Raw genomic sequence first — 13,285 nt, forward strand, 5'->3', positions numbered from 1 at the left:
CATGGTCCAGACTTTCCTGGAATGGAGGCAGAACAAGTTGAGCCACATCTATTTAATTAAAAAACAGGAAAAAAAAAAAGCAAAAATAATAATAATAACAACACGCTACTCTCAGTTCTATCTGTCTGTCTGTCCCCATCGACCTTTACTTTTGTGGTCATGATTATAATCAGAAATTTAGGTCTCTTACAATTGTCAGGACTTTTTTACTTCATTGACAACCATTATTAAGGATGATAACCGCAACAGAAGAGAGATCTTTTGCATCTATGCAGTGCCTTATTGAGTTATTAAATTATATCTAATAGTAGGGTCTGCCTCATGATACCCCTTTGAGTACTGATTACACAAGGCAGCAAAGTGAGGTTCAGAAAGAAGCTGGAGTGACCAGAATTTAAGAGAAAAAGTTAAAGATGAGTGAATATTCTGGCTTTTATCATCCATGGTTCTGTGCTCCATCAGAAAAAACACACCCCATAACAATTATTACATTTCCAAATACAACATATTACAATCATGCAAGAACGTGAATGGCACAAAAAATGGATATATACTGAGGCACATGAAAATGAATGTCATATTGATGTCCTTTTTATATCTTAAATCTTAATGTTTGCAAACCTCCTGCTAAGTTGAAGTAAAAATTTTAATATTTGAGAAGTTCTTTTATGATACAAATCCATTGAAATCTGAGCAATTAAAATGTGCTTTGCAAATACTGAAGGAAATTGTTAATTTTTTATGTGCATCAAATTCCTCTAAAATAAAGTCACTTGTTTCCATTATTTGGGACCATCTTTCAGTTTGATAAGCTTCACTAAATGTCTGTAATTACATACAAATTGCAAATATATCAGGATACATGGCTGTGAAGGCCATGCTAAACTTATATAATGTTGTGGCAAAGCATGATATTGCTTACTGTTTTTTTTTATTCTTTTGCAAAGACATTTGCAGTTTTATATCATGTTAAGATGATGGGTACAGATGAAGTTTTGTGTGCAGAGGGGCACCCTTTATTTCAAATAGAAAATGTATTATTTACTGTCATTCTTCATTTCAGTAAAAGAAGAAAAACAAAATTAAAAACAAACAGAAAATGCCTCTACTCAAAAATGACAGACAAACTTTCTTTAGAAAGGGGCTGTGGTGGAATGGAATGGACTTGGATCGTCATTTCTCACCCCTGTTGATAGTGGTCCTTTCAAGTCAGAGTTTAAGTAGATTGATGGAGCTGTGTGGGGCAGCTTGAATGCAGTGGACCCTCCCCCTATGTATCTGGCCTGTATAAACAGAAAATTTCAGTTTCTGTGCTAATAGACCATTTTCCACGTGTACTTATCAACACTGTTAAATAAACAGTGCACCAACTGAAAACATTATTTTAGAGTGATCTACATTTATAAAAACCTCCTTCCAGGCAATCCTCAGCACAAAAAATTCTTACATTCAATATGTTAATAAAATTCAGCATTTTCCGACCATTTCCCACTAAGGATTAGGGCCAGGCTCCACAATAAGCATTGGCTCAGCCACTCTGCCTCCAGTGAGTAACTCCATTTTCAGCTTACCTCCTGCACTGAGCACACTGCCTGTGTGATGCAGTGGTGACATTCCTAGAGCTATCAGTAATCCCGTTATTGCTTTGTCAGGAACGCCACGGAGCGATGGCTGCCCTTTGGTGTGTGTCTGATTACGGAGCTCCGGGAGCGATGCCGCCGCATTACCCCGCTCATCCCGCGGCACATCACTCAGGCACTTCAATCACTGGAGTGCTGCTGCAGGACTGACAGCATCTCTCACAAGGAAATGATAATACTTGCTAGCTTTGTGCAAACATTTAATCTGTCTGCCCCGTCAGGAATCCCAGTTCCTCGCGCCTTGTCAGGTTTTCACACGTGAAGTAAGTTAGTTTCCTATGCATGCATGCACTCTTTTGTGCTTCAGACAGGACAATAATGTGTTTCCAGTTTTAAATATTTGCCACTAGGTTGTGGTTTGCCAGCTCATAGACACGTCTTCCTTGACAAAAAACCCCAATCATATTGTAGTTAATTTCTAACTCTATTTTGATAAAATACAGGCACTAGGAAAAATGACCATCAGGCAGCATCAGACTACAAAACAGCTGTTAATATATACATGACATTTATTCTAATGAAATCTAACTTGGTTTTATATTCATTGACTAAATCTAAATGTCATTGTTCTACATTTCTATTTGTTACATTTAAAGACAAAACCTTTGCAAGAGATAAAATGGCTTTGCCACCAGAAAGAGAAAAGAAATTACCTTTTCTGCATTTAGAGTAAAATCTGAGGCTAAAAGACCACCTTCACTGTGGTCATGGCCCACCTCATACATGTTATATGATGGATTGCCAATTTCTACATTGATTCCTCCATTTATCATGGGTTGTCTTCTGATAGTTTTTGTCCTGTAATGCAGAAACATACAAAAAAGAAGATAGTGAACTTTCAAGCAAGCTGTTGGGTATTTTGTTTCTCTTTAATCTCTAAGATCAACAGGATGAAAAAGCATTTCCTGCAGAGACAATCATAAAATCCTTCCATTTTCCAAGCAAAGTAGCAATCTGAGTCTACGTATAGATCTTACAGAAGCTGGAAGCAGAATTTGATTGTTTTTCTCCATTTGACTGTAGTGGTATGAATCCATACAAAGTGCTAACTCGCTGTCTACAACCCTGACTTCCTCCAATTATTTCCAGATTTCCCTCACTTCCAAGGAAAGCCTTGTAAAGTTATTGCCAATTCCCTGCAGGAATGAAGGCAAAGAGAATATGAGTCATGTCCTCTTGCTCATTCATTTCACTTTTGTTTCAAACCAGTTGCCCAAAGTCAGCTGTAAACTGAGGACAAGCAAATGTTTCCATCACGATGCATTAAAAATGTATGAACTTCTCCTCATTCCAGTTTGCATTCCCTGCCGGTGGTGATTGGAACACTGAAGTTCAACTTGAATTTTCTTTCAAGCTTTAATAAAAGACAGAGCCTTATTTTTAACCTTGAATTAGGTATCAGTAAAGATAAGTGATTGAGTTGAATTGTTTCTGTTGCTGAATTCATTTCTTTTAGCTAAGGAGGTGATTTCAGCCTGAGCAATTGAAATAACCTCAAGAGGGTAATTTTTTCCCAGTGCAATATGTTCTCTAGAATTACAAGGGAATAATAGGGAGGTCACAGTCAGGATGATAACAGTTGAGTCCTCTTGTTGGCTGAGTAAGATGCAGTCAGTATCTGAAATCCAATATACTAAATGATCTGTATTTTTCAGAAATGTCATTGAAAAAATATTTCCTAAAATAGGCACTTAACAGTAGCATGCAAGTGCTGAACAGCTATACCTGGTTTAATACTTGACAGTCTTCTCTGAAGAGGTAAAATAGCTCTAAAATACATTTTCAAATATAATTTTAAGAAGAAAGCCCTTTATTGAGGCTAGTTCTATTTCTCCACTGAAAAATCTATTATTTAACAAGTGATTCTCAGTAACCTAAATAATTTACAGAGCAGCAACTGGTTTCAGGATTTGGCTATCACTAAACTTGGCATTTTAGGTGCAGCAGCACATAATGACATCCATGGAGTCTGGCAGGGTCAGCACTACTAAGAGTATGGTCAGGAAATGTATTTATCTTATTGGCTTTACAAAAAAGGTTTTAAAAATTGATGCTCACTAGTTTACACCAGAGTTGGCAGGGGAGAGAGACGTTGCATGTGATGCCAGATCATAGTAACTTAAAAGATTCTTTCAGCCTGAAGCACTGAAATAGCCTCACAAATGGCCACACTTGCAGAAACAGCAGCTTCATCACTTATTTTTAAAGGGCTTAACAAAGAGACATTATCTTGGTTTCACATGTGGGGTAACAAGCCCCAAGAGGAAGGAAGACAGCTGCTCAAGGCCAGCAAGCAGGACAGCTACAGGCCTGAAGTAAATGGTTTGCTCTCTGATTCCCACTCCGCCTTCCCTAGTGGGCCACGTCCTTATTACCAGGAATCTCCCCTTGTAAATCTGCATCACCATCAGTGTGATGTTCTTTGAACATGTGAAGGGTAGCAGCTCTCTCAGGTGTCTCATACAGCAGAAACACTCCTGCCTCTCCTGGCCACCAAAAAAGGCCTTGGAAGAAATGCTGAAAGTCACAAAGTCGAACTCAAGCTCATTATCAGCTCTAAGGCAGGTAAATTCAAGAGAACAAAGTATTCCCTACTCAGTGCTGGAATTTTTCTTCCTGTGCAAGATACTAAAGGAATACAGTAATGAGGAAAAGGTTTGGGACTCTACAGTAAATATTTTGAGTATTTACGTCTTCAATATAACTTGAAGATGTAAACAATACTCAAAATTTTAGAATGTGGCTTCAATGAAATACATTAATTCTGTTAAGTTCTCTAAGTGTCTGGATAAAGTTAAGTATTAACACTTATACAGCCTTGTCAGGATTGAGCAAAGTGGGTAAGAACTACAATTTTTTTAACTACTGCTCGAGGAACTCGAGTATCAATAACAGATATGGTTGTTCCAGCAAGAACCAAAATGTAACTGATTTGCTGCCTCCAGAAACAAGTCATGGGTCATTTGTTGCATTTTTGTTTCTCACATAAAGGGATTTTTTGTATATCAGAAAGGTGCAAATACTTTAAAGATTTATTTTTTTTTACTACATAAATGAACATAAAATAACTTACCTTCGTTTTCTTTTGCAAAGAAATAGTCCAATTACAAGAGTAGTGATCAAAGTCACCAGTAGAACAAGAGGAACAATGATTGCTATGCTTCCTAAAACAGAAGGAAATATCATTGAATAATCATGGCTTCACAGTTAAATTAATTAAAAGAGAATAATTTCCCACACCAACAATGAAATTTCATGCAATGAGCTTCACTCATCAGTTTGAGATTTTAATGCTGATCAATAAAAAACCCAACTTCATTACAGTTAATAGTGTACACACAAGTACTTTTATAAACAAATCAGCAGTTTTCTCTTTTTGGATACCAGTATCATTTGGATTAATTCCCTGCCCTCATTTGCAGCAACAATCCATGAAAATCTGGAATTGCTGAACTATTTGGACTGGAGCAGCACAGCCAGGATCTTGAGCAGTTTATAGGTCATGCAATTATTAATTTAAAATATCCAGTAGGCCTAGCTCTGGTTGAAGAATTAATTAGTATTTTTAGGTACCTATTATCTTTACTTGTGGGAAAATAAAAAGCAGCCAGTAATCTTCATTTGTAGATAGTTGGTGCATTCCTGCATTTTGCTGCATTTTACTGCATTGTACTCGAGAGCCAACAATTTTGTTATGTTGATATAAGCAATCACAAAAACTACAATAATGCTTAATGCAGCAGAAAAACAGTGCACAGATCAGACAGCAATGTTAAAGGAGAGGAGGAGCAGGGAAGAACAAAATGGCTTCACATTATTTTGGCAGATAATTTCACTGAAATGAGACTATCTGCAAAAATAAGGTCAGTAACTGTACCCTTATTTCTGAGCCTTGCTTTAAGTATCTGCTCGTAAAGAAATACATGCAACAAATAATTTCATGTTATAAATACAGGACTTATAAAAGCAGGAATCCAGCATAAAGCCAGTGTGGAGTGGCATGTATTTTCTTTAATATCACAATCCTTAACTGGCGCAAAACAAAAATATTGCTGGTTGTTTCACTGACAACATTTATTGATTTATTAAAAAAATAAGCTGCTGGCAGTGTCTGCTCTACATTAAGTCTAAATAAAGAATTGAAAACTGCTTTGAATTCTGCCTGAAGGCTTTCTGCCTGAAAGCCAAGTCAGGTTGTCAGAGACATGAAATAAAGTACTGAATAAAAACTGGAAGCATCCTGAATTCACTTCAGCTTATAAAGATTCAGCGTGTAAAGGATATTACAACAAGGCTCTTTTAAGAAAACATTTGATAAATAAGTGTGTTAAGTTCTACTTAGGTGCCAAAAAAAAAAAAAAGAAAAAAAAAAGTTAATTTTGACTTGGCATGTAAACATTGAGGAAAAAAGCCCTGAAAAACATCCCAGCAGGCATGAGTTACCATTTGGTGGCCACGGTGCAGCCTGGGGTCTGGGAGAAGCCCCTTCCCCAAACTGCAGCTGTTATTCCCTCACAACGAAGCAGTGCCCCAAGTTCTGCCTGCTTTTTTGCCTATTTCCAGCTTGTTCTCTCTCTCGTGTGGATGGCTGGGAAAGTTTCATCCAACCACCAAGCTGACCTGAATAGCAGGCAGCTCATTGTGCTGCTCCACTTGGGCTAAATGTGACCAGGGCAGGTACAGCAGGGCACCAGCAGCACACTCAGCACTCTGCAGGCAGCCTCGGCCACTTTCAGCTGCCAACACTGCAGCAATGCCATCCTTTTATGCTTTCAGAGGTGTTAAAAAACATTCAGCAGGAGCTATTCTTACTTTCAGGATGATTTTCGCAGTAGGTAAAACTCACCCCTCTGCAGATGGCCAATACAAAAGTTGTGCACCACTTACAGGTCTATTTTTGATGCTTTCAGTAGGATTTAAATGGTCAGAGGTCTCCCACTAGTTCCCTGCACAGGGCTGATATGGCCAAATGCTTGTCACTGGATATTCTTTTCTTAAAAAAAAAGTGCAGGTAGTCCTTGGAGCAGGGAGTGCAAGGCCTAAGAACTGCCTTGTGCAACACCAAATGGCAACCTAAAAGTCTAGAAATATCTACATTTTGGGGTTTTTTTTTAAAGAAAAAGATACCAGTAATGAGCATTTTTTATGATATAAACTCACATTTTAAGATAGCACAAGGCTTATATTTCTAAAGTGAGCGAAATTTGCCAAGTGACAGCAGTGGCTGGAAGTACTTACTGGTGCTGATGTTGTCAGACTTGCTGCTTTTGGGAGCTGGCCTCTCACACTGTGTGCCTGACCAGTTGGCTGAACATCTGAAAGGATCCAGTTACGATGGGAAAGTTAATAAATGTCAGCTATTAACCCAGTAACCCATGAAAGAGACCACCAGCATCTTCTCAAGAGCTACATGAACGACAGAAGTGCTTCTACAAAACCAACAAGAATCCTCATGGAAGGAGTCAGCTGGACCCTGACACAGCACTGACAACATTCAGAGTAGGGATTTAGTTTAAACCTACACCTTTGTGTGTTTGATTCCTGTTATTATCACTGCAACCTTAATTCTAGAGTTCTTTTCTAATCTCTCAAATAACAAAACAAATTTAATCAAAGGTATATTAGCATTTTAACTTTTGAAACGTTGAACTTTATAGCCAGATATTTATTTGCAGAAATATATCCACATGTGTGTGTGTAAGCAGGCCAGAGAGTCAAAGAATAAAGAGTTGTCCTACAGGGACAGGAGCATCTCCTGGCCTCAGAAAGCCCTAAATACTATTTATATTCAGAATATGTGTTCCAGGAGCCAGGTGCCTGGATTATGCACAGCTATTCTGCTATAATTTCCTTGTGTGAATATCAATATGCAAATAGTTCCTCAGTTGGGATTCAGAACACTCTCCATGCACACAAGGAAACACAAGGAGACCATGGAAGCAGACTCAGCAAATCCATCAAAAAGGGAAACAAATACCTGAATGAAATTCAATTGCTTATTCAACCTGCTGTAAATATGATTAAGTTTACTACAGACCCTCAAACTCTCCTTGTGGAAACGGCAGGAAGTAGTCACTTTTCATCTGTCTCTCTTGCATATTGTGCAATGAATCATGTTTTTTTCTAAGTATTTTTGAATTATTTATGAATTTCAACATCAGTTATCTTTAGGGAGGTGCAATAGAGCGTTGCCCTCATACAGTTCCAAGAACTACTGCTATCTGATGCCTTCCTAAGGATTTAATAAATTGCCAAGTTTAGAGCTGGTTATGCTTAACAACTGATATTGTTCTATAATAAAAGAAATTTTGGAAAGACACCAAATATTCCAGACAAAACCAATGCCATTCTCAGAGAGGAGCCCCAGGCAGCTGTGCTGGTGATGCTTTGGGCTCTCTTCTGTCTTTGCAGATCACTGCAGAAGACTGGCTCTTCTCTCTCCTTGCTCCTAAACCTACTCCAGCACAACCTGACATTCAGATAAATCTCTTTACTGGGTTTCATATTAATCTTGAACTTCTTTAGGAAAGTTATTTTAATTTTTAGTGGGATACACTATGAAAGTGCTTAAGCTCTACAGAGGGAAGGCACAGAGGGTCTTTAGAAGCATTATTGATTTTTTAAATGTATTGATTATTATTGCTAGTTGATTCATATATTGCCACACACTAGCTAAATTGCATTATAATTTAGAAGTTCTTCATGTTTACTGAAATAAGTTTGTTTACTTAAATAAATATAGTTAGGTTTCCTCACTGCAAAGAACCCCCAATTCCTAATTACACACATGCTTCACAATGATATATTTTATAACTGAACCCAACTGACTTTTCCACCTGCTTACCATCACTTCAGCACATTGCAAGTCACAGGGAGCACAACTTTAATCTTTCAAAAGATGCATCTGTTCCTTTTTCTTTCCAGATTTCTTTTTAGCAATTATGTAAGATAAAAATGCTTGCACTGACAGCTTACCTTACTAAGAACTGTTCAAGGAATTTGCTTTTTAAAAATATCAATTTTCAACATACAGCTGCAAAATAAGTGTCTCAATTCTTGTAGAGAAACACTATACATCTTTACACTTAGAATATTCTATTCAGCTCCAAGCTGTTGGCACATGACAAACATGAAACAAAGTCTTTCTATTTCTTTCTGATATTTTACATCATTCCTGCTCAGCATTCAGCTCATGTAATTAAAACTTGTGATGACAGGCAATTTGCATTTAATACTACACTACTGAAGGCAAAAAATATTTTCAAGTTAGACATATCTAATTTTGCAACTAAATTCTTATGTTAAATGTTTCAAATGCTTCCACTGCATATAAAATCATTATGATAAATCTGTCACAGAAGTAGATATGGCAGTGAGACTAGCAAAAGGATCACCATGAAGCATTCAAGTACCAGCTCATGAGAAAATTGTATAATGTACAATTACATTCTTCAAAACCTTTCAGCAGACATGATATCACAACAGCTGGTGAAGAAAAAAATCCTAAAGCTAAATATGCAGTAAACAGAGGAAAAAATAAGACAAACATATTAAAAGTTCTTTACCTATCTTGTCATTCTAACTGCAAAAAATCAGCAATATTGAAACACCTGAGGCACTTGATAGAAGCCTCATAAAAACATTGTTAGTTGCCACTATATTTTAATTTTTTCCAAAGGCTTGCTTTCTCCAGTAAACTTTAAAGAGGCTGAAGCTGGAAGGATGGCAGTCATTTCCTTCTGCACTTTGAGGTGAAATGACTGCCTTTTGATGGTCCAGCAAGGTACTAAAGGCTTATCTTGGGCAGACACAGGAGGAAAAGGGATAAAGCCCAGGGGAAAGGGATGTTTCCTGCAAGGGAATTTGACACAGCAAATCAGCCATGAGCAGGCACATGAATAATGGTGGGATTGGGACATGGACAACTGTTCATGCAGAAACATGGGAAATGAGCAGATCTTCACCAGTTTTAATTCTCTGCAGAGAGAAATTGCTCTTAATAACAGCATTTTCTGGTGTCAGGACATTTAAGTTCAGACTGCTCAGTTCCTAGCATGGGAACTGGCTCCTGGTTGAGCTTAATGGGCAATGGTTTGTCCTTTTCCAAACTCTTTGGTACCAGGAGCTGTTCTGTGCCATTTTCAGGGGCTGGATGGTCAGACAGGACATTTGCAGTACGAGCAAACAAAAAGCAATTGACAAAGCAGAAGCACATAAAGCTGCTTTGTTTCATCAAAGACGTTCCCATCATCACAAACTCAGGAGAAAAAACAGTGGAAATGCCTGATTTGAGTCAGCCCCAGACAAATACAGATGGAAACAGATGGGGAAGCTGACAGTGAAGGACAGGCTGGAGTCAGCTGCGTGGTGCAAGGTGCTGCAGAGAACATCTCAGGTGCAAATCTCCAGTTCCCGGCAGAACCAGGGAAAGATCAAAGAGCAGCAGTGCCACAGGGGATGCCCACATGAAAACTGAGAGTCAACGTAATAAATAAAGGTTGCACACGTTCTGCTGCCAAGGTCATTAATAAAACTGCTACAGCTGTCTCTGTAACCATTTAGCTCCACATTTATAAAGAGATGAGTGCTTGGGAAGTGTCTCCTGAGGTGCTGAATTCCTGTGCCATTGGAATTATCTATTTTGAGAAAATAGCACTGCAAAGAGAGAAGTTTTAACAAACTTTCAACTGAGGTTATGAAGGTGTTGCACTTGGAGTGAGGAATGTTTAGAATGAAGATATTTACATTTCTGATCATGTTGTTGAACGGAGTCTGTTCATGACAGAAAATGTCTCTTTCTTCTACTTCTGTATAAGCCTAACAGGTCAGTGTGATCAAACTCTCTAAACTCCCTTATACAGGTACTTGACCATTTGACTAAAAAATGACTGAATAAATAAAAAAATAGTAAAAAAAGAGCTAATTTGGTGGCAGTGTGCAATTTAAAAAAAATTGTTTCTCCATTTTTCTCCCTTTTTGTGCCACAGGCATTGTCATAAAAATATAATGAGAAGGTGTAACATGCAGTTAAAAGTGCTTTTGTAGATAACTGTTTTCCAACTCAATATACCAGTGCAGATCCAAAAATGACAACACTGAAAGATTACTTTAGAGGTGTAACAGATACTGTGGAAAAGTCCTTACAAAACAGAGGTGGAAGGGGAACTGAAAAAGTTTCTTAGGTATAAATGATATTTCTTCATTATACAAAGTATTTTTTTTAACTTTTCCCTTTGGTCATGACATAACAATATATACTAAAATATCCTAATGAAAGTATCTAGCCTCACTATTTTAAGAACACTTAACATTAAAATTTCACTGGAACTTGTCTTATTATCTTCAAACTGCAAGACAAGAGAACATCTGGATTACAGTTATTTACTATCTATATTAAACTGCATTGAAAGAGAGAAATAAAAATTCCCTTTTTCCACATTAGTTTTTTTCTAATGAGCATCCCTCAACATCATAAAAGGAAAATAATATAGAAGCTAAGGGATACAAAATTTATACTTGTTACCTGAAAATGAAATACAAATTACCTTGCAATCCAATACATTCAGAATAGGACAATGACATCATTCAAATGCAGGCAAAACAATAAAAAAATTTCTTTTCAGGAGCACCAAAAAACCCCTAAAATTTAGTCAAAATATACATGGAAAAAAAAAAAAGAAGCAACTCTAAAAATTAATTTTAATTTGGGCATGAGATTACTATGCACAAATCATTATTCACAGCTGCATGAAGTTCACTGTAAGGAATTTCCATGTGAAACTCAGCCTCACTCATCCCAAGGTAAGAAAAAGAAACTGAGAGTTATTAACCACCATGCAATATGTGTACAGTACAGAAGCTATACAAATACTAAAAATAATAACAGAAAAATATATAAAAGCATGTCCAGGTGACTACTACTGCAGCTGAAATTACACTGAACAATAAAACAAAAGGAAAAGAGATTGAAATGGTAAAACTAAAAAGAAAATATGAGAAAGTAAGTAGGCAGATAAAAACCCAAGCATGTTTTTCCCAAGCAGTGGTACACAGCAGCAAATATTATACAAGTTTTATCTAAACAATTTTAAACTCATGGACAAAGGATATCTGCATTACAGCCTAGTTAGTAAATGCTCCATGAAAAAGATACATATTCCTCTTTTCCAAGATCTTAACATTTCCTCCTCTGACAACCACTCTTCAAACACCTGTTTTTATTTGGTTCTTGAACTACTACTAGTTCGGGGTACAAAGTGGATAAAAGATCTTTTATCATACAAAGGTATAACCTGCGGATTATATTCAGTTTCAAGATATATATAACAAAGATATTTTTAGTTGAAAAAGAAAGCTCTCAAAGGACTGGCAGAATGCTGTGACATTCCTCTTGTAATTGCAATTGGGGAGCTCATTAAATATACCCCAGGAAATCACATGGAAAGCATTTATTGCAGGATACTTGATAAAATTTCCTGGTTTGTGTTGCCTCTCAGGGTTACCAGGGCCTTCTCTTAGTCAGGCTTTTCAAACTTGTGACTGTTCTATACCACAGAGGCTTTTTCTACTCAGCCTCCAGAAAATGCCAGTCAGGGACTGCAGGCTGTGGTCCCTTTCTTGTCCACAACTGGACCATGGAAGTACCTGAACCCTTTCTTGAGCAGAGCTTTGGTTTAGCGATGAGTTTTTTTATTATAAACCTGTGTGTAAATGTAGAACCTGTACAGGTGCATTGGCACTTAAATAAAAACTGTTCATATTGGAGGATTTTTCAACAGGAAAGGAATGTCAGGAGGAAGGCACAGCATCACAAGCACTTGAGCTGCAGGGGAGCTCCTCCATAAAGAGGAATGCACTCTTTTATTTCTGAGTTCTGGGACCTAAACACACACACAGAGGTGCTCACCCCCACTCTCCCCTCACACAGTGTCTCTCTCCAGCCTCCTGGGTATAAAGCTGGCAAGAACAACCTGGCAACACTGGACCAGGCTTCCCAGAGAAGCTGTGGCTGCCTCATCCCTGGAAATGTCCAGGCCAGGCTGGGTGGGGCTCTGAGCAACCTACTCTAGAGGAAGGTGTCCCTGCCCGTGGCAGGTGGGTTGGAACAAGATGAGCTTTAAAGTCCCTTCTAACCAAAACTATCCTAGGATTCTGTAAGAATAGCTCTCCTGCTCGTTTCACTCCTAATTTATCCATGTCTGCACTTCCAGGTTCAAACTTTGTTATCAGTTTTAAGTAATTCCACGACTTTTTCTCTCCTCAGTTGTTCATGGTCCTTAATCTGTTACTTGACCAAAATTCTCCATTAAGAAATGAAGTTATTTACTCCTTCTCCACCCTTCACTTTTCAGTCTCCTCTGTTACCAAACTTAGGCTTTCTTCCAAGCTCCTGCATGGTCTGTGCCTTCTCATTAACACTCCAGGATGACTCGTTATTCATTACAGAGGAACTGATGTTTACTCTAACATTGAAATACAACACACTCTTGAATCCCTCTAAACAGTTAGCACATCCAGCCACAGGCAACTAATGTAATGCTGTGCTTTGTCTTCTGGTTTTTATATTTCTAGAATGCCTAAGGGGGTTGTGTAAGGGGATTATGATTTGATCACATTTATTCTCAGATAATAATAATAGAACACAT

At 37.7% G+C, this 13,285-nt stretch overlaps 1 protein-coding gene across 4 annotated transcripts in view; it reads right to left on the reverse strand.

Moving 5' to 3' along the window:
- The window catches only part of LRP1B (LDL receptor related protein 1B), a 622,229-nt gene that overhangs the window by 3,356 nt on the left and 605,588 nt on the right, over positions 1 to 13,285 (reverse strand). For 3 of the 4 annotated variants that reach the window (XM_064435270.1, XM_064435266.1, XM_064435268.1), the window contains 4 exons: positions 6,879 to 6,955; positions 4,714 to 4,804; positions 2,294 to 2,438; positions 1,185 to 1,283 (listed from right to left, as the gene is read on the reverse strand). In XM_064435270.1, coding sequence (XP_064291340.1) covers positions 1,185 to 1,283; positions 2,294 to 2,438; positions 4,714 to 4,804; positions 6,879 to 6,955 — 412 coding nt within the window. The remainder of the gene's footprint in view (positions 1 to 1,184; positions 1,284 to 2,293; positions 2,439 to 4,713; positions 4,805 to 6,878; positions 6,956 to 13,285) is intronic. The other variant, XM_064435269.1, reaches the window with a different exon arrangement.

Source organism: Passer domesticus, chromosome 10 (genome assembly GCF_036417665.1).
Source record: "Passer domesticus isolate bPasDom1 chromosome 10, bPasDom1.hap1, whole genome shotgun sequence".
NCBI classification, from domain to species: Eukaryota; Metazoa; Chordata; class Aves; order Passeriformes; family Passeridae; genus Passer; species Passer domesticus.